This window comes from Rousettus aegyptiacus, unplaced genomic scaffold (genome assembly GCF_014176215.1).
Source record: "Rousettus aegyptiacus isolate mRouAeg1 unplaced genomic scaffold, mRouAeg1.p scaffold_m13_p_8, whole genome shotgun sequence".
In the NCBI taxonomy this organism is placed as follows: Eukaryota; Metazoa; Chordata; class Mammalia; order Chiroptera; family Pteropodidae; genus Rousettus; species Rousettus aegyptiacus.
The window spans coordinates 13145302-13170721 of NW_023416311.1; the positions used below are offsets into that span (position 1 = coordinate 13145302).

General features: G+C 50.5%; 2 protein-coding genes across 3 annotated transcripts; one reads left to right on the forward strand and one right to left on the reverse strand.

Moving 5' to 3' along the window:
• The first annotated feature begins 2147 nt into the window (after positions 1 to 2147).
• On the forward strand, positions 2148 to 12090 carry ZNF500 (zinc finger protein 500). Of its 2 annotated transcripts, XM_036225905.1 has the most exons (7): positions 2148 to 2351; positions 2994 to 3480; positions 5075 to 5258; positions 5479 to 5546; positions 6238 to 6294; positions 6608 to 6716; positions 10153 to 12090. In XM_036225905.1, exons 2-7 carry the CDS (start codon positions 3085 to 3087, stop codon positions 10866 to 10868), a joined length of 1530 nt encoding a protein of 509 aa, XP_036081798.1. In that variant the 5' UTR covers positions 2148 to 2351; positions 2994 to 3084; the 3' UTR covers positions 10869 to 12090. The 2 variants fall into 2 exon arrangements, with proteins under 2 accessions (XP_036081798.1, XP_036081799.1); XM_036225906.1 differs by lacking the exon at positions 6238 to 6294.
• Positions 12091 to 12520: 430 nt separating this feature from the next.
• On the reverse strand, positions 12521 to 25365 carry CUNH16orf71 (chromosome unknown C16orf71 homolog). The gene is given in 10 exon segments (XM_016166601.2): positions 12521 to 14139; positions 14141 to 14311; positions 15175 to 15267; positions 15705 to 15833; positions 16887 to 17028; positions 18433 to 18556; positions 20228 to 20731; positions 21874 to 22002; positions 23325 to 23504; positions 25195 to 25365. Coding segments are annotated over 9 exon segments (1530 nt in total). The 5' UTR covers positions 23454 to 23504; positions 25195 to 25365; the 3' UTR covers positions 12521 to 14030.
• Between the last annotated feature and the right edge of the window lie 55 nt (positions 25366 to 25420).

The following is a 25420-nucleotide window of genomic DNA, read 5'->3' on the forward strand; positions in this document are numbered from 1 at the left end:
TTATACTATAAACAGTGCTTGGGGCCTTAATGGGTCTGTGGGCCTCTCACAGGAACTCCACAGGCCCAGGTGTCCCAGATCCACAAATTAAGACCCACAGACTTCATCCCAGTGCAGTTACAAATCATGAAGCCAGAGGCAATGTTTATGCAGTGTCTGTTACAGGCTGGAGATTGTCACAGGTGCTTTACAAACATAATCTAATTTAATTCTGTTTGTCAGCTCTGAAATTGGAATTATGACAATCTCCACTTTATAGCTGAGGCAAAGGTAAGGATTACCCAGTTATTCATTGGTGGAGCTCCGATTTAAAATACTGGTTTGGGTGCACATTGATGGAGGTCCAAATTCATTCTGTATTATATTTGTTATGAACAGAATGTTTGTGTGTCCTCTCCCCACACCCCCAATGAATTAAGACAGAGATGCTGGGCAAAGTAGGAATTTAGCTTTTAAATCTCTGATGACTGTAATCACTGAAAACTGTCCAGATAGTTGAGGACCAGGACTAAAGTAACCAAGATGTGGTTACTACATAGACTTGCTAACTTCTGTACATCTGGCTTTGAGGAGAAGATGACAGATGGAAGGCTGAGGCCCCACAGCTAATCAGGAAACAGAAACGGGGAGGTATGGGGCAGCTTTGAAAATGCTGGCATCCCCACACCTGCCTGCCCCTTTAGAGAGAGCCCAGCTTGTCCTGCAACGAGATCGTGGTCATCCAGCCCTATAGAACCTGCTGATCCCTCAAATTCCCCATCATCTTGTTTTCCTCCTTTTCTCACTCCCACTTTTGTCCATGCACTCTTCTTCCTCTTCTGCCACAAACCTGTCTGTGCTCTGTTCAAATGATTCCTTTCTACATTCTTCTGAAGCAGATGGAATGATAGGCCTCTTGTGTTGGACTTCAGCGCCAGTGTTCTGAATAGTTCCACACCTCGGTCCACCCCAGCAGCACTCCTACCACCAGAAGTAGTTCATTCTAAGATCCCAACTTTCCTGACCAGCAGATGGGTGTTTTAAGATTAAATAGGCATATATGGGTCTGCCTTTCTTCAGGTCCCACTACAAGATTGTGAGGGCCTGGGGCAGTCCCAAAATCTGGCATCAGCCCTTAAAGATGCCTCCCTTTCAGGGAGGTGCAGTCTCCAGAAATCAGCCATGAACAACCCAGTGTCTTGTTCTGCTTGATGTCCTCGCAGTAAAAACAATATTAAATGTGGGGTGCGGGGGGGGGGGGCGGGGTGAAACATGAGAGAATGGAGAGTGGGAGTGGAAGAAAACAGCTATTAGGAGGATGGAGTTAGGCACTAGATCTGGGAATGCCAGAGCTGACGAACTCAGAAATCACCTGGTGGTTCTGTCAGCATGATGTTTAAGACACTTATCATGAGCTAGGCACATAACTCTCACCAAGACCCTTTACCTGCTTAACCTCCAAGTGCCCCTAGACCTCTCCCAGGCTCCACTGAGACATTAGGGAATGTCTAGGTTACCCTCTGTTCATGGTGCCTGCCTGGCACAAACTGGAGCCCAATAAACATTTGCTAACAAATGAAAGAAATAAGCAATTGATAACTAAGTTGCCCCCATTAAGTAACTTTCTAGGCCATCACTTCCCGGTCTCTAAAATTAAAGGGGTTGGATGAGAATAGACGCCTGGCTTCCAACCTCACCCAGCTCTGCACTTACTTTGGTGTGTGACCTTGGGCAGGTCATTGAACCTTTCCGTGTCTCGGTTTCGTCATCTGTAAAATAGGAATAACAATATTTCCATAGGGTTTTTTCAAAGATGAACCAGGTTAATAATTGAAAAGCGCTTAGCACAAAGCCTGGCACACAGAAAGTGCTATGTGAGTAAGAAAGTAAACTTCCAAGATCCCCTCCACCGTAGACTTCCTTAAGCCGGGGGAGGGTGGGTATTGAAGAGACGCAGGGAAAACGGCCCAGAAGCTGCGGAGCTGCCTAGCGCTTGCGCATGCTCACTGAAGGTGCCGGGGCCGGGAGAACTACGTTACCCACAATGCTTCCTGCAGACCCGCTTATCTAGACTCATTACCATTCTTGACAGTCGGCTTGGCCAATGGTGCGAGGATTACGTTACACCCCGCCCAATTCTTCCCTGGGCCCGCCCACGCGGCCACGTTCCCAGTCCCGACAACCTGCTCAGCCAATGGCCTGCACGGACCCGGCTCCGGCCAGTGTTCTGCGTTTGAAGCGGGGTCTTCTGTCTCCCTACCCGCGTCCCCGGCCAGCCAGCCCGAGGAGGTCTCCGCTCCCGTGGTCCCGCTCGCGTCCCAGCCTGTCTCTCCCGGTGCGCCTGGAGTATCCCAGGGCCCGCAGCTCTGCGGGTGAGTTCAGGGGCACGAGATCCGGGTGCGAGCTTCCATCCCGCGGCCCGTTTGCAGTGCCCCGGTTTGTGTTCCGGCCTCAGCTCCCGCTCCTTCTTCAAGACCTGAGGGGATGGGATAGAAAAGCAGCCAGCTGGGGAGTCTCAACCCACCTAGGACCCTGTAGCTGGAGGGAGCGCCATGGTTACTGTCCACTCGGAGTACCCGGTGCAGCTCACGAAGGGGCCCGAAATCAGGGGTCAGGTTGAGATAGAATCTAAGCACTGGACGGAGGAGGCTCTGGTTGTCACCATATTTACAAAGGGACCCCATCCAAAAGGGCCAACTGTAATGAAAACCGCGTTTCTCGAGCTCTGACCAGTTCCAGGCACTGCACTAAACATCTCGTTTAGTTCTTTGAGCAACCTGTTTATGGATGATATCATCATCTCTTCTTCTCAAATGGGAGAACTGAGGCCTAGAGCGGTTAAGTAGTTTGCCCGGGAATTAGCAGGGAGTTAGTAGCAGAGACAAATCGATCTACTTTAGCCCATTTTGCAGAAGAAGGTGAGTTGGCCCTGGGGCCAAGGCAGTGGCTTATGGGTGCAGGTGCTTATCCAGCCCCAGCGCTGCACCTCAGATTATGTTATCGTCTGTCCACAGGGCCCTGAAAAACATCTTTCCAGTGTCTGGCCAGGGGTATACGGGAGAGACAGATTTGAGTCCTGAGAAGGACCAAAGCCTATCCAGAACAATGGAGACTGCCCAGGGCCTCCAGCCCCCGTCACCCTTGGAGCAGGAGGGGATCCTGATTGTAAAAGTGGAGGAGGACTTCAACTGGGAAGAGACATCCTCCCTGGAGACAGAAGACCCCAGCCCGGAGACCTTCCGTCAACTCTTCCGGCTTTTCTGCTACCAGGAGGTGGCTGGACCCCGAGAGGCCCTAAGCCGTCTCTGGGAGCTCTGCTGCCACTGGCTGAGGCCTGAACTGCACACCAAGGAGCAGATCCTGGAGCTGCTGGTGCTCGAGCAGTTTCTGACGGTGTTGCCAGGGGAGATCCAGGCCTGGGTGCGGGAGCGGCAGCCAGAGAGTGGTGAGGAGGCCGTGGTCCTTGTCGAAGGGCTGCAGCAGGAGCCCAGGAAACAGAGGGTGAGGTGGGGGGCATTTTGGCCTAAGGTGAGGAACGGGGCCTGTATTCTCAGGGTGCTGCTGCTGAGGTCTGCATTTGGAGATTCCTTCGCCTCTAGAGCGTGGCCAGCCATGGTCATTGAGAAGACTTGCGGCTGCCTAGATGCTGTGCATAGGAGGCAACTGCAAGGTGTTTCTCAGCCTCAGCAAATGGGTGTCCATGTGTTGGTTAACCACATACACCCCACTAGCCCTTTCTATGGTAGTGTTGATTGGTTTATTAACACGCTCCCAGTATAGGCCAGACACAGGTTTTGGTGGGAGGGAGATTGGAGACCTTCCCAGACAGGGTCTTGGGAGTCGAAGGATTCCCAAGCGGGAGAAGAGCACTGGGAAGACCAGGCACTGGTGGGTGCCCTGGTTAGTGCCCACAGATATTTCTCAGTCTCTCTAGATCTATGCCATCCCATATAGTGACTACTGGCCACGTTTGGCTTTTTAAATTAAAATTAAATAAAATTGAAAATGTAGTTCTTAAGTCAAATGTGTTATATTTCCAGAGCTGAGTCATCACGTGTCACTAGTGGCTACTGTGCTGGACAGTGTGGGTACAGGACACTTCCAGCATCGTGGAAAGTTCTATAAACAGTGTCACTCTAGAGCACACTCTAACTTCTGACCAGATTTGGGGAGTGGGAAGTCTATTACAAATTTTTCCTGCATTTAGTTGCAAAACTTTCTAAAATGAAAAAAAGGTCACGTCACCTACTTTTTTAATTCTTTTTTCAGTGTTATGCCCAGATCAGATATTTGGCAAATGCTGACAGGTCATCTTTTTCCCTGTGGCAGTGCCTTGGCCACACATTACTATTCCTTTACATCCAGCAGGACAGACACATCCCCCCAAAACTGAGTTGAGTGCAGTAAGCAAATCCTGCTGCTGTCCTGGTGACTAACAAGAACTCAGGATCCCCTCTTGGCCCCACCAACATCGGTGTTTGGAGTTCCTGGCATGTTTTCCCTCTCTCACTGTGTACTTTGGAACCTCTAGGGACTGTCTCCTGTCAGAGGTGTGGTATGTTGGGCAAGAGGGAGCCTGAGATGGGTTCCCAACGCTGGTTTTCCCAGCTCTGGGAATGTTTCAGAGCTCAGAAACACTGAGACTCAAGTTCATTGAATTTATCTCCTCCGGAATTAGGAATCAGACTATCCCAGAGCACCTGTAGACAATTTTTTAAAAATGTAGCAAATGCAGTAATGCCAACTTCCAAAATGAGGTCGGATTCAGGGCCCTTTTGTCCCAAGGTCTGTCAGGAGCACCAGGAAACGAGGGTAAGAATGTGACAGTGACACCAGTGCAGTATAACGAGGAGAGACTGGAATCTCACTCAGCAGGGGAAGCCTTCCTTTGTCCTGGCTCACGTTCCCTCTCCCTGGGAGTTGGCTGGAGGGAGGGCTGTGTGTAGCATGTAGAGGGTCAAGGGTGCAATTTAGGCACAACGAGTCCTCCCCAGTGGTGAGGATGGTCAGGGGTCCTGGAGACAGGAGGGACTGGGAACCCTGTGGGTCACCCCCTGACCTGGGAGCTGGTGGGCAGCACTCCATTTGTGTGCAGGGCCCAGAGATGCTCTCTGATGACACAGTGCCCCACGGGACAGGGAAACAGTCTTCGAAACACCAGGCAGGGGCCCAGCCAGGAGGGCTGTCCCTAGAGGAAGAGGCTTGGCACTCCAGGAAGCAGCCCCTAGCCCAGCTGAGCCACAGACCGAAGAGAGGCTTCCAGCTCTGGCCAAAGAGGGGTGAGTAGCCTCCCCTTTTGAGGAAAGCAGCCCTGCAGGGGAGGGAGGCGAAGGGAAGAAGTGTTGCAGGTGGTCAAGGCCTGCGTGCATGTGGTGTGGACGGGCTCCCAGCAGGAAGCTGTGCATAGGTGGGGAGCAGCCTCACCAGTCCTGGCCTTTACCGCCATTTCCACAGGTGGACTCTGTGGGCTTCACTGGTGACTCTGCGCTCTTTCCCCAGGTCCAGTGGCCTCCCAGCACCAGGAGACGGCATCAGCAGCCAAGTCATTCCTTTCAGCCTGGTCCCAGGTGAGCTGGCATTTCTGGTCTGCAGCATCCCTATGGGGATACTTGTCTCCCATGGCCGGGCCCTCAGGTTTCAGTGGTGCTCCACCCTGGAGTGACCTTCATCTCCTGAGAAGTCTTGCCCTTTCTCAGATGCCACCTGAATATTAGGCCTGTCCCAAAGGATTCCAGGGTCCAGTGGTGAGCTAGGGCAATCATTCCAACCCAGCTGGGTATTAGAATCTTTTGGGATTCTGGGTAAAAATACAGATTTCTCCCTTAACTCTGGCCTGGAATAGTCTTTTATTTTGCTTGTTTAAATAACAGTTTTATTGAAATGTGATTCATATATACACAATTCACCCATTTAAAGTGTACAGAGTTTACTGTATTTACAGAGTTGGGCAGTCATCACCACAATCAATTTTAGAACATTTTCATCACCTCTCCAAGCTATTCCGCACCCATTAGCAGTCACTTCCTATTTGTCACTCCCCCTAGCACCCAGCAACCACTAATCCTGGATTAGTCCCTGAATTTGTCTCTTCTGAGCATTATTTGCTTGAGTTTATTTTATTTTATTTTATTTTATTTTATTTTATTATTATCTATCTATTTATCTATTCTCTCTCTCTCTCTCTCTCTCTCTCTCTCTCTCTCTCTCTCTCTCTCTCTCTCCTCTCTCTCACACCTGGGTTTTAATCATGCTCCCTAGGTCAGTGTGATGCAAGATATGGGAACCAATGGCCTAGAGCCATTCTGCAGTCCTCAAGTGACCCCATTTGAGTGCCGGGGATGGCTTGAGCTGAGGTAGGGCATGCTGACTCGTGTCTCTGAGGAGCATGGGCCCCAGAGGCTGAGCATACAGTGGATCTGGCTGCTCCACACAGTGAATCTGTCCACACCGTCTCTGGCCCTGCAGCAGGGACAGAGCACAGTGGCAACAGTGTGCTCCCAAAGAGCAAGATTCTGCCATGTCTGTGAGCCAAGCTTGGGAGTAGGAGAGTGAAAGTGTGGGGAGGGAAGGAAGTGGGGGAGGTGAGCAGGACGCACCACTGTGATGTGAGTAGGCTGTGTTCTTGTAGGTGCCAGTGACCTTGGAGGACGTGGCTGCGTACCTGTCTCAGGAGGAGTGGGAGCGCCTGGACCCAGCTCAGCGGGACCACAGCTGGGACATGGTGCCAGAGAGTGAGGGTAATGTGTAGGGAGGCCCTGGCCACTGCCCATCAGAAACCATGATGTCTGGTGTGGGCTGGTCCCAGGGAGGGTGGCTTCTTGCCTACAGTTGGCTGTGGCTGGCCTAGCATCTCCCCAAAGGTGTGTGTTGGCCTCTGGAACTCGACCCAGGCCACTTCCCCACTCAGCACCTTCCCTGCCTCCTCCCTGCCTACAGAAGCCAGTCCAGCAGTTCTCAAACTTTAGTGGCCTGAGGAATCATGGAGAGCATGTTAAAAATAGGAACTCGCCAGTCCCGTGCCCAGAGGTTGGTTCAGTGGGCCAGGGACACTTCGTGGTGAGTCTGCTTGGCAGCCAGCTACATACAGCCTGCGAAGCCAGGGTTGCTGGTGTCCTGTCAGTGGCCCAGCTGCAGTGGGGGCAGCGTGGCTGCTCACCCACATGCCAGGCAGGTGCCCGGAGCTGTCCTGGGTTCCTTCTGCTTTCGCTCTTTCACCCAGATGGTCGGTCTGGTTTCCCTTCACCTGCTGTGCCACCTTCAGCCTTGGCCATCCACGGCCTCTCCTTACCACCACCCCAGCTCCCCACCCAACAGTGTCTCTTCTGCTCTTCCCACTCGGCTCGTCCCGCCACTCCTGTCACCCGCTCACTCCCCAAAACGTTTTCTAAAAGAATCGAGGTATCGCTTTGTATCAGTTGGGGTCCTCTGGAGAAAGAGAACTAACAGGATGTGTGTGTGTGTGTGTGTGTGTGTGTGTGTGTGTGTGTGTGTGTGCGCGCGCGCGCGCGCGCGTGAGTGTGAGTGAATGTATGAAAGAGATTTATTTGAAGGACTTGGCTAACACGATTATGGAGGCTGGCCAGTCCAAAGTCTGTAAGGCAGGCCAGTAGGCTGGAAATTCAGGCAAGAATTCTCTGTTGCAGTCTCAAGGCCAAATTCCTTCTCTGGGAAACCTCAGGTTTTGCTCTCAGGGCCTTCAGCTGATTAGATGAGGCCCACCCCCAGTATGGAGAGTGATCTGCTTAAAGTCAAATGATTGTTGGTGTTACTTGCATCTTCATAATATCTCCACAGCGGCGTCTAGGTTGGTGTTTAACTAAACAATGGTACCAAAGCCTGGCCAAGCTGGCACAGAAAATTAATTCTCACATACTTTCCTTTTCATCCTCATTTTTTTTAAACTAAGTATTTGTGGAGTGAATGAAATGAAGGTTTTCTACTGCCACGTATGAGGAGAGCACGAATTTGGTGTGCACGCTGTTGCCTGCCCATCGCTCAGGGTTTTCTGTTTTGCGTCTCTTTCCCACTATAGTTGTAACTCATGGCCACTAAGTCTCTGTTACCATGAAACTCTGGCCTCCTCCAAGGCATCAGGGTTTCCCTCCAAGAGCTACTGAAAGCCTTGGGCGTTGTTCCTCACTTCCTCTCCCTTGTAGGAAACAGACTGTACAGAAGCAAAATACCTCCCACCTCTGTCTTGCAGAGTGTTGCACTTTTCTATAGATTTTTCTGACGCCCCTTTTCCATCACAAGGAAAAGGATGTTGCCGTCCTGCAGTTCAACTCAGCCCACACTCAACGTCCTCTCTTCTCTTTCCCCATAAGCAGGACACCCCACACCTAGGCCCCATCTGATTACCCACCGAGGGTGAGAGGAAGGCCTTCGGGACCCAGCTCATGCTGCCTTGGGGCCTAGGGATGTGTCTGGTGGTGCTGGCTCAGGTGAAGGTGTCAGAAGGAAGGAAATGGAAGTCCCAGATCAGTCTCTCCTTTCCTTGGTGATTGTGTTTGTGAAGTTCAAGCTCGAGAGCTTAGAGCAGGAGTCGGCAGACTTTTTCTATATAAGGCAGGATAGTAAGCAGTTTAGGTTTGTGGGCCATACAGTCTGTTGTGACTACTCAGTCCTGCCATCGTGGTGCAAAAGCAGCCTCTGACAGTAGAAAGTACCAAAGTACCTGGGTGCAAAGAGAGGCACTGGCCCTTGGGCTCAAGTGTACCGACCCTGCCTCCAGGAAAGGCAAGGGGAGGTAGGTGACCTTAAGAAAGGGTTGGGCCTCAAAAAGAAACCTCTCAGTGGAGAAGGAGAGAGTCATACCAGATCAGGCTGGGACCATGTACTGCCCACAGGAGGGAGGAGCCTAGGCCAAGCGCGGGGTGGATCAGAGAGCCCCCAAGTGTCACCCCGTCAGCAGCCCTCACTCTCTTAGGCCTACACCTGGGGGTGCACTTGCTGGGTCATATGGTGACGATGTATAACCTTTTGAGGAACTGCCACACTCAGTTCCTTGTTAAAAATTCTCACAATAGGCCAGCGAGGCGGTTTCATTGTCATCTCTATTGCACACTTGTGGGAACTGAGGCTCAGTAAACACGAGCCAAGCCCGCGTTGGGCTTTCTGGATATGTGAGTGTGGCGACAGGAGGGGAGGGCAAGAGGGGCCTGCCTAGGGAGCCTAGGGGTAGACAGGGCCTTAGTTCACACATGTCCCAGGGTGACGGGAGGATCTGTCCCTCCTTAGTGGGTCATTGTGTGCCTGCTGTAAGCTTTTCAGGCACCAGCCCCCTTGTGCCCCAGCATGTCTCATGCCCCAAGGTCTCCAGGTAGGTTTTATCTCATGCCACAGACGAAGAAGTAAAGTAGCGCATTTGTCCAAAGTCACACAGCCTGGAGGGACAGAGCCAGAGTCCAGTCCAGGGTCCTTTCTCTCTGTGCTCATGTGTCCACAATGGTAGCTCTTGAACTTGGATCTGCACAGGGTCCTCAAGGGCTGCCCCAAAGTATATGGGTGGGAGGCCAAGGAGCTGGGACCTCAGGCCTTCTGGTCCTGCTCCAAGCAGAACAGCCTAGAGCAGGGTCTCTCTCCCTGGGCACCATTGACATCAGGGCCAGATCATCCTCTGTAGTGGGGCCATCTGTGCATCAGAGGGTGTTCACCAGCATCCCTGGCCTCCACCCACTAGATGCCAGTTGGACCACTTCCTCCAGGTGTGACAACCAAAAATGTCTCTAGACATTGCCAAGTGTTGCCTGAGGTACACCACTGCCCCCAGCGAGAATCCCTGGCCTAGAGATTACGAACTCAGACTCCACAGCCGGACTACTGGGGTTCTTAACTTACCAGCTGAGGGACTCTGAGTAAATTCCCTAACTTCCCTGTATCTCAGTTTCCTTGCCTGTAAAATGGGATGGTGACAGCACCCACCTCATGGGCATTACATGAGTTAAACAAGTTGCACTGGGTTTACGAAAGCCTCTGGCCATGGTGTTAGCACCTCACATCAGGGTCTGGCTCACAGTCCCTGCTCTCTGTTTTGAGGGAGAATTTGAAGAGCGTTGCTCCATTGATTTCTTGATACGGGACCCCCCGCCCAGCCTTTCCCTTCTTATCAGAAGCTCCCCTTTCCTGTCCCCTCTCCCTGTGAAGCCCTCAGGGACTCTGTTTTCTCTTTCTCAGGACTTGGGATGCAATTTGAGGTTGGAGAGGACACTCGAGAGGACATGCCAATAAGAACGGAGTGGGACCAAGTGCTGTCAGCGCGGTGCAGGGGTCCCAGCCCCCCACTGCTAGGTCAGGAGCCAGCCCCAGTCAGGGGCCTGAGCAGGCCTCAGTGGTCTCTGGAAAGAGGAGGTCCCCAAAGGGTGGCAAAGTCATACATGTGCCCCGAATGTGGCAAAGGCTTTAACAAAACATCCCACTTGACCAAGCACCAGCGCACACACACTGGGGAGCGGCCGTACCAGTGCCCCGTGTGCGGGAAGGGCTTCAGCGACCGCTCCAACTTCAGCACCCACCAGCGGGTCCACACAGGCGAAAAGCCCTACCGGTGCCCTGAGTGCGGGAAATGCTTCAGTCAGAGCTCCAGCCTGGTCATCCATCGCCGGACGCACACCGGGGAGCGGCCCTACGTGTGTGCCGAGTGTGGGAAGCGCTTCAGCAACAGCTCACACTTCAGTGCCCACCGCAGGACACACACGGGCGAGAGGCCCTACACATGCCCGGCCTGCGGCCGGGGCTTCCGCCGGAGCACCGACCTCCACAAACACCAGCGGACCCACAGCAGAGAGAAGAGCCCACAGCCATGCCTCAGGGGTGCAGCTGCCCCCCAGACCCTATTGGCTTCAGGAGGCCCCCGGGGTCAAAGCCTGACCACCACTCTCGGAAGTCAGTGACAGTTTGTGACGCTGCCAGAGCTGTTTCTGTCCCGGAACCAGAAACCCCGATTTTAAGGCATCTTCAGACCAACTCCCCTTGTTCCCCTGGGCTTGGTGTGAGACCGTGGCAGTAGGACATTTAGGGTGGAGTCATGGGTGCAAAGCAAATATATTTGGGTCTTGGGGTTCCCATATCCATGACTGCAAACTGGGTGGCTTACAACAGATTTTCTGTCTTAGTTCAGGAGGCCGTAAGTCCAAAATCAAGGTGTCTGCAGCACTGATTCCTCCTGGAGGCTCTGACAGAGAAACTACTCTGTGCCTCTTCCAGCTTCTGGTGTTGCTGACGGTCCTTGGCATCCCTGGGCTTGTGGCGGTATCACTCCTGGCCCTGCCTCTGTCCTCACACAGCCTTCTCCCTGTGTGTCTCTGTGTCTTCTCGTAAGGACAGAATTATTCAATTTAAGCTCCCCCACCCCCACTCCAGAATGACCTAATTACTAAATATGTCTAATTATCCTATTTCCAGATAAAATAAGGTCACATTCTGGGGTTCTAGTTGGATGAGAATTTGAGGGACACTCTTCAACCGCTGTGGGGGAAGCCTCAGTGGTCGCAGTTGCTTGAGGCACTATGTACCCTACCCTTCCCCTTCCATCTTGACACACTTTCAAAATGTAGCCTTTGGGAGCTTTTCCTATATTCCACTGGCATCGACAAAGAAATGGAGTGAGATGAGGGTTGCCCTCGAAGGTCCACAGCTGTTCTGGAGGATGGGTGCCTACCGTGGGAATGCTTCCCCATCTGACTGGCCTTGCCATCCTCCCAGGGTAGTGGTCCAGGGCTGCCTCTGCTCTGGCCCCTAGTGGCCATGCTCGAGAACACAGGCCAGCCTTAGTTACCCCACTTTGTCTTTCTGACATGGATGTGCGTGCCTCTGATTTGTCCACAACCACAGCCTTCCAAAGTGGATGGGGAGAGGGGTGTAGAGTCCTTGTTCAGCTTAGTCATCACCGAAGTCATAAGACAGCTGCTGAAACCACTGGGTTCCAGAAAATTCCATCTAGAAGTACGGCCATTCTTCATGTCTGGGTAGCTTTGGCCCTCGTGCCATCTCGTGATGCTCGAATTCCGTTTTGTCACTCAGTTGCTGTGTATATTTTCACCTTTCCACACAATCTAGGTTCCAAGGCATGAGACCTGCTCTTCTCCCTCAATAAATGATGTCAGTCCTCATGGCCCTGTGTGCTCTGTCCTGCATGTTCTCTGGAGAATGGGGCCACCTGGTTTAAGGATGGTTTTTTACCTTCTCGGCCAGCTTCTGGAGCTTTTCTGGGGCATGTACCCAGCCAGATCCAGTTGGGCCAGCATTGCCAACCACCTGCCTCCCCCATGCAGCTGTGAGGCCTCGGGCTCACTTCTCAGATCCAGGCTGGTCTGGAGGTGGCTGCCCTCTTCCTGGCCCAGCATCTGGGCCCAACAAGTGCCTGTTTCATGTTCTCTCATGCAGTCCTATGATGTAGGACTTTTGTGATTGTTTTTATAGATGGGGAAACTGAGACCCTGACAGTCTTAAGCACCTTGTCCAGGTGATAGACTTTCTCAACCCAGATCAGAACTCTCACTGCCTCAACCTTGTGGCTTGCTTTGATAGACAGTAATTCACAGCCTTGAACTTGAAACAAAGTTTATTTTCTATCACTGAATCTCCTAAATGAATTTACTAGCATTAGGAGGGGTAGAGATGGGGGAAATGGGATTAAAGGGGAAAAAAAACAAGGTCTTTGCTATGATAGCTAGTCTGGCAGCATGGGTAGAGGTGTGCCACATTTGGGCTGCCCTGGCCAGCGCCTGAGCCCTGACCATGCTGCACGTGCCCCAGAACTGAGGGTGAGGGGCCTCTGCAGGTGCGATGGCCTGGGGACCCCAAGCAATAGCAGCCTGACTGTATTCCCTGCAGAAAGGCCACCCTTGGGCCTCCTGTGGCCTTGGTGGAAGCCCCTCTCGCGTCTGGCTTCTAATGAAAACACCCTTCATTGTTGGAAGTGGGGGCTGGTGGTGGGGCCCCTGTGATCAGGGCAAGTGGAACTCGTGGCCTGGGTCTTCGTTGTCTGTGGCTGGCTGAGGCCAGGTAGGGCCTGTCTTGCCTGGTGCAAGTCTGGATAGGAAGAGACCCTTACCCATCTTCTTTGCATGGCAGCCAGCGGTGACCCCACCTGAGCACTGGAACACACACATAAATGCCAAAGACCCTGCTGGGGTGCCTGAGCCCACAGCATGGGAGGACCCCAGGTGATTTTTCTGTTCTTTCCATGAGGCAGGAAGGAAGGAGGGGCCTGAGACTGAGAAGCAGAATGTTGGAAACAAGTTGGGGAGAGGACAGAGGTGCCACAGATAAGGGCTTCAACCTGTTGAGAGCAGCAGGGCTGAGAACAACAGTTATGAAAGCACCCTGTGAAAATGGGGGTGGGGGTGTGGGATAATGTTTGTGAAGTAACAGGGTGAGAGAGACAGGAGCATCTCCTCTGGGCCCCCAGCTCTTGCTGGTTATCCAAAAGGATAACTTTGTGAAATGGGGACAGTTTCAGGTATGAGAACATTCAGTATTCTCTATATTTAGAGGTCACCTCCACCCTTAGTTTGGAAGGAACTTAGAACATATGTATGTATTTGTGTCTTGGTTACAGAAAAAAATCAAATTTCGATCAAGAGTTGTATGTGAGCAGGTGTGTGTGTGCTGTGTTAATTTAAGTACACAAGATAGCAAGCGTCCAGGGACCCAGGAAATCAGGCCAAAGTCTTTTTTAAAACATTTCTCTAAATGTTTTACTTAAATTTTATAGTTTTAAAAAAGATCTTGTATGATGGAAATAACAGATGCACATTAAAGGAAAAAAACACTGAAATGGACAAAAATGAAAAGCCTCTGTCTTCACAGGCTTTTCTTTCCAGGCCTATTCAGAGTATTGGGCCCACTAGAGTTGTATTGCTGTAGGTACAAGTTTGTGCTGGCATCTTTGTGCTCTAAGTGCGTGTAAATGATGTAAATGTTTGAATTCTAACAGAGGGCTAGGTGATGGATCCATGGCTGAGGGTCCTTGGCTGCTGCTAATGGCCTGGGTGTGTCATTGGAGAGTCACACCATCTTGCTAACCTTCTCTTATCTCATCCCAGAGGCATCTACAGTTGACCCAGAAGAGGCACCAGGACCTCGTTGGCTGTCCCTGATACAAAAGGGTCCCCCAGAGCCCTGAGACTTCTTCCTGAGGGTCTGGCCTGAGCGTTCTGCTTTAGTCCAAAGAGTTAGGTTTTGCTTCCTCCCAGTCCTGGATCCAGCTGTATCTTCAGGGGCCTGAGCCTTCTGGCTATTGGGACACTCGTTGGCAGGCAGCTGGGGCTGAGCTAACCCATTCCGAAATGCCCTGAGCTGCTGGAGAAGCCGACTTTTCCCAGTACAGTCCCTGTGACACGAGAGAAGCAACGCCAATCAATGCCAAGTGGAGGCCAAACCTCCCAATGCTCTCCCACTGCAACAGGACACAAACGCGCAAAAGCCAGAGTGCTTTCAGAAGCGTGTTCCCTGGTTCTTGAGATGCTAAATCAATAACGATTGTAGCCTTCGCTCTTGCTGAGTCACAATGTATGTCAGCATGTTAAAGGCTTTTGGGATGAAACCTGTATGACCCTTCTTAACCCACATTTTTCTTCCCCCTTTTTTTTTTTTCCTATAATACCTAATCACAGACTCCATTAGGGGAAAAATTACATTAGACTCTGACATTCCCTAAGGGTAGAATCTGCAAGCTTTGCATTTCCGAAAATGATGGACACTGCCACAGCATATGATTCTAACTCACCCCGTGACCACAGCATGGCCTCCCCACGTCAGAGACCTGAGCCTTCTCTGCGTTTGACATTTAATGTCTTAATTCACCCAAGTCTTTCATTTCTGGCTAATAGCCATCACTTTACTCCATCCCTACAGTTCCTCTTCACTTCCAGTACCATCACTAATCGGAAGCAGAATTAATTTGGGAAGCTATTTTACAGAAAGAAATGTACTAATTTTTTCTGAAGAGCAGGATAAAGTGTCCTTGATAATATCTAGGGACAGCAGTCCAGGCTGAGACAATGCTGGGCCCCCTGTACCCTCCCTATCTCCCAGACCTCCCCCCACCCTGTCCCCTGCTCCCAACTCTCATGTGCTAGCCCTTTGGATGCAAGGCAAAGAACTAAAAGCATAAATGTTAAATGGGCCAGGCCAAGGCTTATGCAGAAAGCAGACGGGAGCAACCCCAGGCAGAACCCCGAGTGGTTACCGTACCCGCCTGGGCCTTGCTGGTTTCTCAGAGCTACTGTTTCCTCTTCCTCTGCCTCCTCGCTGTCAGAGGAGCTGGAGCTGGAGCTGGAGCTAGAGCTAGAGGAGACGAAATCATGGTTCGCTGGACGTGACCCAGTCCACCGCAGCCAAGCCAGCCTACCACCAGGGACTTGGAGTGCCCAGGCCTCCCTGGTGACCCAAGGCAGGAGGATGCGTAGGCCAGCCAAAGCCCAGTGGTGGAGAGTCGCACCCCAGGGCAATGTACCCCACCTAGACTGTTTACTTAGATCTCTTCAGGAGAAAGATTACTGTCTGCTCCTGACTTCTCCCTCCCTACCCAGAGAGCCTGCTGACCAAGTGGGACTATTGGCCAGGCTCAGCTCCCAGCTAAGAACACTTCTCAACTGAGCAATGTTCTCAGGATTTGCCCACACCTGAGTCCTCCTGTCTGTCAAAGTTCCTGTTCCTCTCTAGGCCTATGTGGCATCTGCAAAGCAGTAGGTTTGCTTCAGGGCTGTCACCACTCCCTATACCTTTCCAATGACTCCTGGTCTGATGGCTCCGTGGGCCTCAGGTCAATGAAGGTGGTAGGAGGCTTCACTGGGTTCCTTAGCCAGCACTGGCCCAGCTCAGCCTGGAAGCCCAGCTCTGTCAAAGCACGTCTGAGATGAGAAGAGCAGAGGTGCTGAGTCACTTCTCAGTGGTTATGTGTGACCTGCACTGGGCTCATGGCTGCCACTGACTGAGTAGTACCCACTGTGTGTCGGGCACAGAGGTAGGCCCCATCAATACATTCGCTCTTTCACTCTTCGGAACAACCCTCAAGATTTAGCCCAGCACCATCTAATTGGACTTTCTGTGACGATTAAAATATTCTATGTCTGTACTTTTCATCATGGTAGCCACTTGCTACAAGTAGCTATTGAAATTTACATTTAAGCTAGTTATAATTAAATTAATGCAATAAAATTAAAAATTCAGTTCCTCAGTTGCACTATCCACATTTCAAGGGTTCAGTAGCCATATGTAGCCAGTGTTAGTCTAGACATTTCTGTTGGACACTTTGGGCTGCCAGGATTAGAACCCACCACAACTAGCTCAAGCAAGAAGGAAATTCATTGGCTCTCAGATTCCTAAAAAGAGTAGAACCACCAAAGTGTGGGAAGGGCAGGGGTACAGCTGGGCCTTAAGGGACCCCAAGGCTCTGTCCCTACCTCTGCCCCTACAGCTTCACTCTTTCTCATCACAGCTGGCCTTTCTCCACCCTCCCACCCCTACCCAGAGATATGGGAGAATAGAAATTCCCAGGGAAAAGCTCTGATTGGCCTGGCTGGGATCAGATGCCCAGGTCTGGCCCAATCAAAGGTGATCAGAGGGCCAGGGCCCTACTCTTGGGGAGGCCATGTGGATAGTGAAGGGAGGGAGAAAGAGCAGGTGTTTTGGGGTGGGAGAAAGAGCAGGTGTTTTGGGGTGGGAGAAAGAGCAGGTGTTTTGGGGCTTGAGTCCCAGCTCTGCTTCATATGGCCTGGGCAAATCCACCTCTCTGAGCTTCAGTTTCTCCATCTATAAAATGGAGATAATTGTAGCACCTATCTGATCAGATTCTTGAGATGAGAAAAACACAGAGTGCCCCACCCATAGTAGGACTAATAAATACTGCAAGGCTATGGGCCTGTGCTAGAGAGCACAGGGCCATGGCTGGCAAGAAGTCCCACCTGTTTCCAGCCTCTCGCTGCTTGGTGTCCTGGGATGTGTCAGCAGGCATTTTCCAGGCAGAAGAAGAGGTTCTAGACTGTGTGGCACACAAGAGGGTGAGTTGTTCCATAAGCCTGTCCTGGGCACTCTGCTTGCTGTGATCTGACAAGAGAGCAGGAGAGGCTGCTTAGTGAGGATGCAGTCTCTGCTTAACTTAGAGTAGTCTGATCCCCCCCCCCCCCCGTGGATGACCCTGGGTGGGTGGGTGGGTTCATACATGAAGAAATGAGAAGTCCATGGAGGCCCCTGCCTCACCCCTTCAATACCCCACCTCTACTCAGCATATCTTTATGAGTAGGAGTTGTATTAGAGCCCCGTGAAGTAGAGGTGACTTCTTAATGAGAGTTCATCCCACTTTCTCATTCCTGAGTCCCACTTGTCAGAGGGAACCATAATTAAGAGTTCTGTGTTCACTTTAAAAAAAAAAAAAAGATCAATGGGATCCTCCTCATTGGTTTTTTTCCACTGAATATGTCTTTCTGTGTTAGTATACATATAGATTCCTCCATAGAGCACAGTGTGTTCTGTGGTGTAACTGATTTAGCTACACTCTTACTGAATACTGAATGTGGGTTTACAGTTTTTCACAATTGTAAATAATGTTGTAACAGATAGGAACATTCTTGGATACATATTTTTATCCACCTGGGTATGTATGTGTTAGGGTAGATTTTAGAAGTGGAATAGCTTAATCAAAGGCTTATATCTCTTTAAAATAGAAAACAGATCCTGCCACATTGCCCTTCAAAAAGGGGGTATGAATTACAGCAATTACAGCCCTCCACCCCTGCCCAGCCTTACAGGAGGGTAGGAGGGGTTTCTCCACATCCTGTTGTCAGGGGTTAAATTACAAACAAACAAATCCCTGTTAAGAACGGCATGGGGCCATCAGTTAAATTACAAACAAACAAATCCCTGTTAAGAACGGCATGGGGCCATCAGTCCGGAGGAGCCTTCAGCTCTGAAACTGAGGCCAGAATGCAAGTTCTGGCTCTTTTGCTTCAGATTTGCCCCCGCGCACCTTTTTGGGCCAGGATAGGAGGGGATTTACATTTACAAAATTGTCTAGAGCAAGGCCACAAGTGCAGTAACAGTAATCACATCACTGGCTTTAAACTGGAGGCAGGGGAAGCAGGATTGTGGTTAGGAGCTATAAAAGGCAGGATACTTTGTTCTCATAAAGAAAAGAGAGAGAGGCCTGAGGAGGTGGGGAGAAGGAAAAAGTGAGGGTTGAGGGCAGAGGGCCCTCCCCAGGGCCTGGTGCATGCCTGGCAGATAGCAGGCAGTCACAAATACAATGAATAAATGAGTGAATGGAGTGATTGAATGAATGAAGTCTTTCAAGGACTGGCATGTAAATGTTCAGGACAGTTAGGGCTGAGCATCAGAGAGGGCATGGTGGGCTGCAAGGCTGATGGTCCTCAGCATATGGTCCTATTTTATTGAGAGGCCCTTGAAGGAGCTACTTGTGGGGATGCACTTGGGCCCTGGCATTCAAGGTCAGACCTTGGCCTTGGAGGCGGTCAGCTGTCCACCACACCGTTCCAGTTGCTCTGTCTCCCCTGTCATCTTCATCTTCTTGTCCTGCCAGACTCTCAAGGATGTGATCCAAATCCCACTCTTCGAGTTGCTGAAATGATTAAAGTGGTGATTGTGAGGCTGTCGCGGGGTCCCAGAAGCACAGTTGCTCTGACCAAAGGAGGCTGTCAGGGGATGTTGTGGGGTAAGAATCAGGGTTTGGGGCCATGCCCACGTTTGCTGACGGGCTCACTCGCTCGCTCACGCTTTGAGGGCTGCAGAATGAACTACTTGGGGTCTGCACTTCCTTCCTATACCTTTTTTGGGCAGTACTTCTGCTTCTGGCCAAAGGCATTGTTTGACCTGGGGGAAAGCCAGTGTAACTGAAAAACCATTCAGGTTCTTACTCTCTTAAGAAATAGATTGTTCCAGGCAGGTGCTGAAAACTGGGGGACTTGGAAGAAAGTGTTGTGGGGGCAGTGTGTGTGTGACTGGAGAAGGGAAGTTAACCAGGAATTAATGTTTCTTATCTATGACCTTGCAGCTCCTTGCAGCCCTGTAGGCGAGTGAAAATAAAAGCGTTTAGGGACAAACAGAAAAGAAAGAACAGAATTGATAAGAATGGATGGAATCAGTGAAAATGATCTCTTGTCACCTTGATGCCAGTTTTCTCTAAATTGTTAAGAAAATTACCCAAAATTTATTTAAAGGCCAAAATGAGAATTGTATGACCTTTCAATGTCACGCTGGAGCCTTTTTAACAAGCCTACCTTTCTGGGGGGGTGTGGGGGAGTTGGTTTGCACGACTGACCAGGGTCCACCTGTTTTGGAACTTGGTAAACCTGAGAAGATGTAATGGTTTTCTTTTTTGTCCAGTAGAAAAGACACCCCCATAGGTAACAATTCTGTGGCTCTGAAGGACGTTGACAGGTTTTGCACTGAATATAGTAATTTTATCTTGATGTTCATGTATTTTCCCCAGTGTCTTACAAATTCTAGTTTCTTGTAATCTCTTTAACTGGTTTTGTCTTCGTGCTGGTTTCCTCATTCATGAGCTAAATGCAACAGTAACAGGAGCTCACTGTTTGAGAATGAGTGCTTTAACATTTGAGAGTTATGCTTTGAGAGTCTGTTCTCTATCTTATATGCAGTTGTGTGTCTTTAAAAACATGCTTGGGATTAGCATTCTTTTATTTTTTTTTTTAAAGAAGGCTGGAGTCTCCTCGCTCTTACTTGTTCTCATTAACTCTACCTGAGGGATAGTCTGCCTGCCAGGCCTATACAGCCTCTGATCTGGTACGGTGGCCTGCCTTCTAGTGGACTGGGGACCATGGGCATAAGGTCGCTGCTGGAGATTGATTGTCTGTGCCCCTTCCAAAGTCACATGTTGGAATCCTGACCCCTAATGTGATGGGGTTTGGAGGTGGTGATTTTGGGAGGTGATTAGCTCATGAGGGGAGAGCCTCGCGAATGGAACTAGCACCCTTATAAAACAGGCCCTACAGGGTCCCCAACCTCTTCCACTGAGTGAGGACACAGGATGGCGGGCCCTCACCAGACACTGAATGTACCAGCATCTTGATCTTGAACTTTCAGTCTCCAGAACAGTGAGAAATGAATTTCTGTTATTTAAGCCACTTGGTCTATGGGATTTTGTTATTGCAGTGACCACAGACTATAAGACAGGTATACTGGCCAGCCCTCAAGTTTGCCTGTAGAGGACCAGCTAGGGACCATGTGCAGGGCACACCCCAAGGACTCAAAGGGCAGGGGAGCTGCCTACCTGGAGGGAGAGCACCGGCAAGCCTTCCTGGGCCCCCTGTGGTGGCGTTCCTGGTCTTGGACTTGCCACTGCAGCTTCACAGGACATCTTCTTCCCTTGACTTTGGTCACTGCAGTTGGGGTTCCGGGGACCCCAGGTGACTTTATGGAGTAGGTCTTTCTCAATCATCTTCCTTCTCTCCCTTCGGAGAGCTCTCTGGTTGGCAGAGTTTGAGCCCTCCTGAGACTGAGAGGCAGCACTTGGGGGCTCTGTCCTCCGGTCTCCTTCCTGGGGACAGAGGGTGGCTTCTCCCTGTGGCTCCCAGGGATTTGAGGATCCTTTGGTATTGATGGACATGCCCCCATGGCCACCTTCCTGCCACGTAGGAATCTCCTCAGGTTTCCTAAAAAGAGAGCTGCTCTCACCATGGCTCTCCAAGGACTGGCCAGGGTTCCTTCCTTCCTTCATCATTGCATTCCATTCACCCCAGGCTTCTGCTGCAAACTCCATGGACACTGCAAGTGGCTACATGGGAAAAGAGGTGTCCTCGGTTAGCAGCCTCAAAACCGTACTTCAGGGAAGGTTTTTTTAATTGTGGTAAAATGTGTGTATAACATAAACTTTGTGATGTTAACCATTTCTAAATGTACACTCATAATACTGTGCATCCATCACCACTGTCCATTTCCAAAGCTCTTTAGTCCCCCAAATAGAAACTCCGTACCTCCCCCTGGCACCCAACCCCTGGTAAACTCTAATCTATTTTCCATCTCTATGAACTTGCCTTTTCTAGATATTTTGTAGAAGTGGAACCATACACTATCTCTCCTTTTGTGCCCCTTCACTTAGCTCAGTGTTTCCGAGATGTTTCATCACATTGTAGCATTCCTTTTTGAGGACTGAATAATATTCCACTGTATGGCTAGACCACATTTTGTTGACTCATTTTGTTTGCTGGTGGACACTCGGGTTGCTTCCACCTTTTGGCCACAGTGAATAGGCTATATAGCTATTAAGGGGTGGACATGATGAATCCCAGGCCCTTTGACTTCAGAGCAAGCCCACGGCTCTGTCCTCAAGGGTTGGTACAGACTTTCCCATCTCTGATTGAAAAATAAGTCATCCAGAAGAATTGTAGAAATGAAAAAAACAAAATAAAATCACATGGACATCATTCTACCTGAACTAACCAGAGGGCTTGGCAGCCCTGGGAATTTCTCCTGTTCGGGGTTCTTTCAGACATACTTCTAGGCATGACCGAGTGAGTGGGTAACTTCTGTCATGGTGATAGGGAGAGAACATGCCCTGGCTCTATAAGATGACCCTGCATTAGTTCTTTCACTGAGAATTGAGTGTGGCTGGGGGTCAAGAGGAATAGCAGGGGCCAAATCAGACAGAAAGTAAGCCCCTGCTGGGGTCCTAAGTGTGCTGGGCTCCTGGGAGAGTGCTGTGCACAAGACGGGTAGATGTTTGACGTCTGAACTCCTTGGTCTGTACCTGGAGAGATGGCTGGGTGTGCAGAGATGCTGCACCAGGGATTTTAACCTCTTTGATCCATAATGCTGTTAAGGGTCCAGTGAGAGCCATGGATACCCACTCACTTCCACACCCTATTCTGCCCACAGGGTCCCAGCATCACAGGTCCCCAGAACTTGCCATCCACAGACCTTAGGAGACAAATTGGCTGTAGGAACCCAGGCTCCGTCAGAGTCTTCAGCCAGCTCCTCTGACAAATCTGGAATCAGGGAGGTTTGATTTCGTTGGAAGATGAACAGCTCCTCTTCCCCGCAGTCCGACTGTGGACGGACAAGAGATCATCAGGATTACATGGCAATGGCCAGAGCCAGGAGGGCCTCGGGCCCCACCTCCCCTGCCCTGCCTCACCCCACCCAGCTTCTGGGGAGCAGTGGGGGTAGATTAGCTCTGAAAGGGGCTTGCCCTGCACTGGTTTCTGCCACTGATTTAGGACTTGGCTTGCCAACACCACCTTGTGGAGGTGAGATCCAGGGCTCCTGGTTCTGTGTGTACCTAATACCCTTAAGATGGCTCCAACCTGTGTGTTTGGCACCCACTGATGAGGAGTTCCTGCCTAGTGCATCACCTACCTTGTTCTGTCCATAGGGTCACTGTCGCATCTTACGTGTGTGTACATACCTAATTTACACTACGTGGAGAAGGTGGTTGAGTTCATTTAAACCAGAATTCAGAGTCACTTTTGTCACCCAATATTCTCTTAGTTGGTAGAAACTAGAAACATAATTACTATCATGGTAAGTCAGGGCACACCAGAGTATATAATGTTACAAAGGAGTCCTGGTCTTTGAAGAGGCTGAGTAGGATCCTTAAATGTTTGTTGAATGAACGCACGTGATCAATAACAAAATTACTATGTACTATACATTTACCATGTGCCAAGCACTGTGCTCTAATGTAGATCATTTAGTTCTTACAACAATTTACATCAGAGCTGAGGATTTGAATCCTGGGCAATGTGGAATCTTAATTCTTATATGATGCACCTCTCTGTTTGTTATAGTCCTCCATAAAGCATCCTTGGGATGTTTGCCAGAACATAAAAATGCCAGGATATGGAGGATTTTGTTAACTCTATTAATTGAGCACCCGCTCTGGGTCACGCTCTTTACATACAGAATAACAAATTTGTGCCAGTAATAACTATCTATATTCTGCAGCAAAGACACTGAGGCTGACCCAGGTATGGCAACTGCCCACAGGTTACATGGGAGGTTAACAACTTAGTGGGGATGGGGACCCAAGTCTGCTTGATGCTGAAGCCCTGCTTTTCCTGCTCTTCTGTGGTGCTGTTCTGGACTCTCTGTTGGGCCAGGATGCGGCCAGGACCTCCTCTAAGAATGGCTTCCATTTCAATGCATTGAGATAAGCCCTTGGAGGAATTCTCTAGTTATATTTTGGGGTCACTGGTATGGCTCAGGAGGATGCTGAGCACCAATAAATGTATTCAGAGAATAAAAACAGAGATCATGATGAACACAGAGCTGATAAGCTCCAAAGCTGCCCGTGAGTCAGCATCATGTTTGTCATGGGAAGGAAGGGCAGTCAGGGCCTAGGACAACATGGGAAGAAGGTGCTTGCTTACCGAGGAAGAATCTGAGTCCAGAGATGGGAGCTGCTCCCTGACGGTCTGGAGGATGGTGTTCCAGGACCCCATCTGGGAGGCCCAGGGGGAGGGCAATGAGGGCCCCACAGCTTTGTCTTGGGATCCCATGAGTGCTCAGACTCAGAGGAAGTTTCTCAGTATGCCATCATCCAAGGATTTCTGTGGAGGATGCAGGGTGAGGTGCCGGGGCCAGAGGCCAAGGGCCAAGAGCTGGGGGGCTGCCTTTTTAAAGCACCTACCATCCCATGGAGGGTGAAAATCAACTCAGACCCATCCCATTTCCCTTTGGTGCTGAAGGTTCCTGTTACTGAGTGCTAGGCACTGTGCCCTGCACTCTGTGTGTGCACACGTGCATGCATGCACGTGTGTGTGTGTAATGAAGTATGGAGCCTGCAGATACATATACTATGTATATGATGATATTATATAGGTATGTGTATTGATATATAATATGTCCATAGGCATATGATATATAGAATAATACATGTATATGATATAGATACATATAAACTACATATGTATATGTACTATATAACATATATTGCTATCTACATTTTATGGGCTCAGAGAAGTTATTAGTAAATTGCAAAGATAGAATTTGTATTAAAGTTAGAGGGTATTTCAAGCTCCACTATCCTTAACTGCTCCCTTACAAAGGAATAGACTAAACATTTTGCAGTCCCAGATCTTTTTTTGGAGTTGCCACTCAAATTAACCTCTTATATCCAGGCTTTGCACCCCGCCCCCCGGCTTTTGTATCCCAGAATCTAAAAAGAAAAGGCTGGGGCACCTCAAGGATCAAGGGGGCTTTAGGAATGTGGGATGACTGTACTTCAGAGCAGTGCTTGAAGAATCTTTGCAGCCTGAGAGGCAGCTGTGCGTATAAAATGGAAAGAGAACACTCCTGCTTCAGCCCGGGATGGCTATCACTCTGCTTCAGGGTCCCCATCAAGGTAGTAGCAGGAGACGGAAGTGTGTGTGGCGGGGCGGGAGGGGGGAATGGGGGAGGGGTGCTGCCGTTGTGCTTAAGGGAGCAGGGACAGGAGCTTGGTGCACCCTGACCTGAGAACAACAGAGTGGGGATGTATCTGGTACATACGCGTTCTCTGGCTGCAGGGCAGATCAGAGGACAACAGAATCAGGTAGGTGAAGTGGGCTACCAGAGATCCTGAGTTCTTCAGGCAGACAAGGTAATAAGGGAGGGAAAGGCATTACAGGCTGCGGGAAGAACATGCACAGTGGCTCAGAGTGAAAACTGCCTAACTGTTTGAAGTGGGCGTGGGGGAGCAGCGGAGAAAAAGTGTCAGTTGTCGGACTATGCAGTGAAAACGAACCATATCACGAGGAGTCCTGAACATCAAGATAAGAAGCTCGGCTCATCCAGCAGACGCGGGTTAAACCAAATGTTACAAGAACCTGCAGCTCTAATCTCCTCCGAATCCTGACTCTGCCTCCAAGACCGTTTCTTCGCGGTAGCCCGTTAGCCCCACCCAAAGCCCCGCCCCCTGCCCCGCGTGTGACGGTTGTTATGACAACTAGACGCCAACGGCCTCCCGTGTCAGGTTTTCAAATTCTAAAGTTCAGAAACAGAAAAACCCATCGCTCGTCCTCCCACGGCCCCTGGCCCCTGTTCTTGTCTTGTCCAACTCCTGACATTTATCTCCGCAGCTATGACAGGCTCGAGGCCCCTCACCTCAGGCTTCTGCCTCCTCCTCCCCTCCCTGCACGGTCCCGACAGGGCTATAAACAGTCTCCAGCGCGTCCCTCGGTTCGCGTTTGCCCCCTTGGGCCGCGGCGCAACTACTGAGGCTATCACTACCTTCGGAATCCCTCCTCAGCAGAGTCTTACTTTACTGGGCTGCCAACCGCTTTCGATCTCCGTCCTCCGCTCCTCTTTCGGGACTTGGCGCGTCCCGCCTCTCTTGCAACAGGATTGGTTCTCCTGGTCAGTAGAGGGGCGGGGCAGGCGAACTCTTCCTGCTCATTGGGTACTGCGGACGTCACACAGAGAGCCGGGTGAGGTGACCGGAAGGTCCGGGTGCGGGACGGGTGAGTTTACACAGTGCCGGGAGCTG

Bases quoted from the DNA above. Each gene is read 5' to 3' on its own strand.
- ZNF500 (XM_036225905.1), top strand. From the start codon at position 3,085: ATGGAGACTGCCCAGGGCCTCCAGCCCCCGTCACCCTTGGAGCAGGAG. The intron at 5,259-5,478 runs GTGAGTAGCCTC...CTCTTTCCCCAG, and splicing joins CCAGCTCTGGCCAAAGAGGG to GTCCAGTGGCCTCCCAGCAC. The intron at 5,547-6,237 runs GTGAGCTGGCAT...CATGCTCCCTAG, and splicing joins TCCTTTCAGCCTGGTCCCAG to GTCAGTGTGATGCAAGATAT.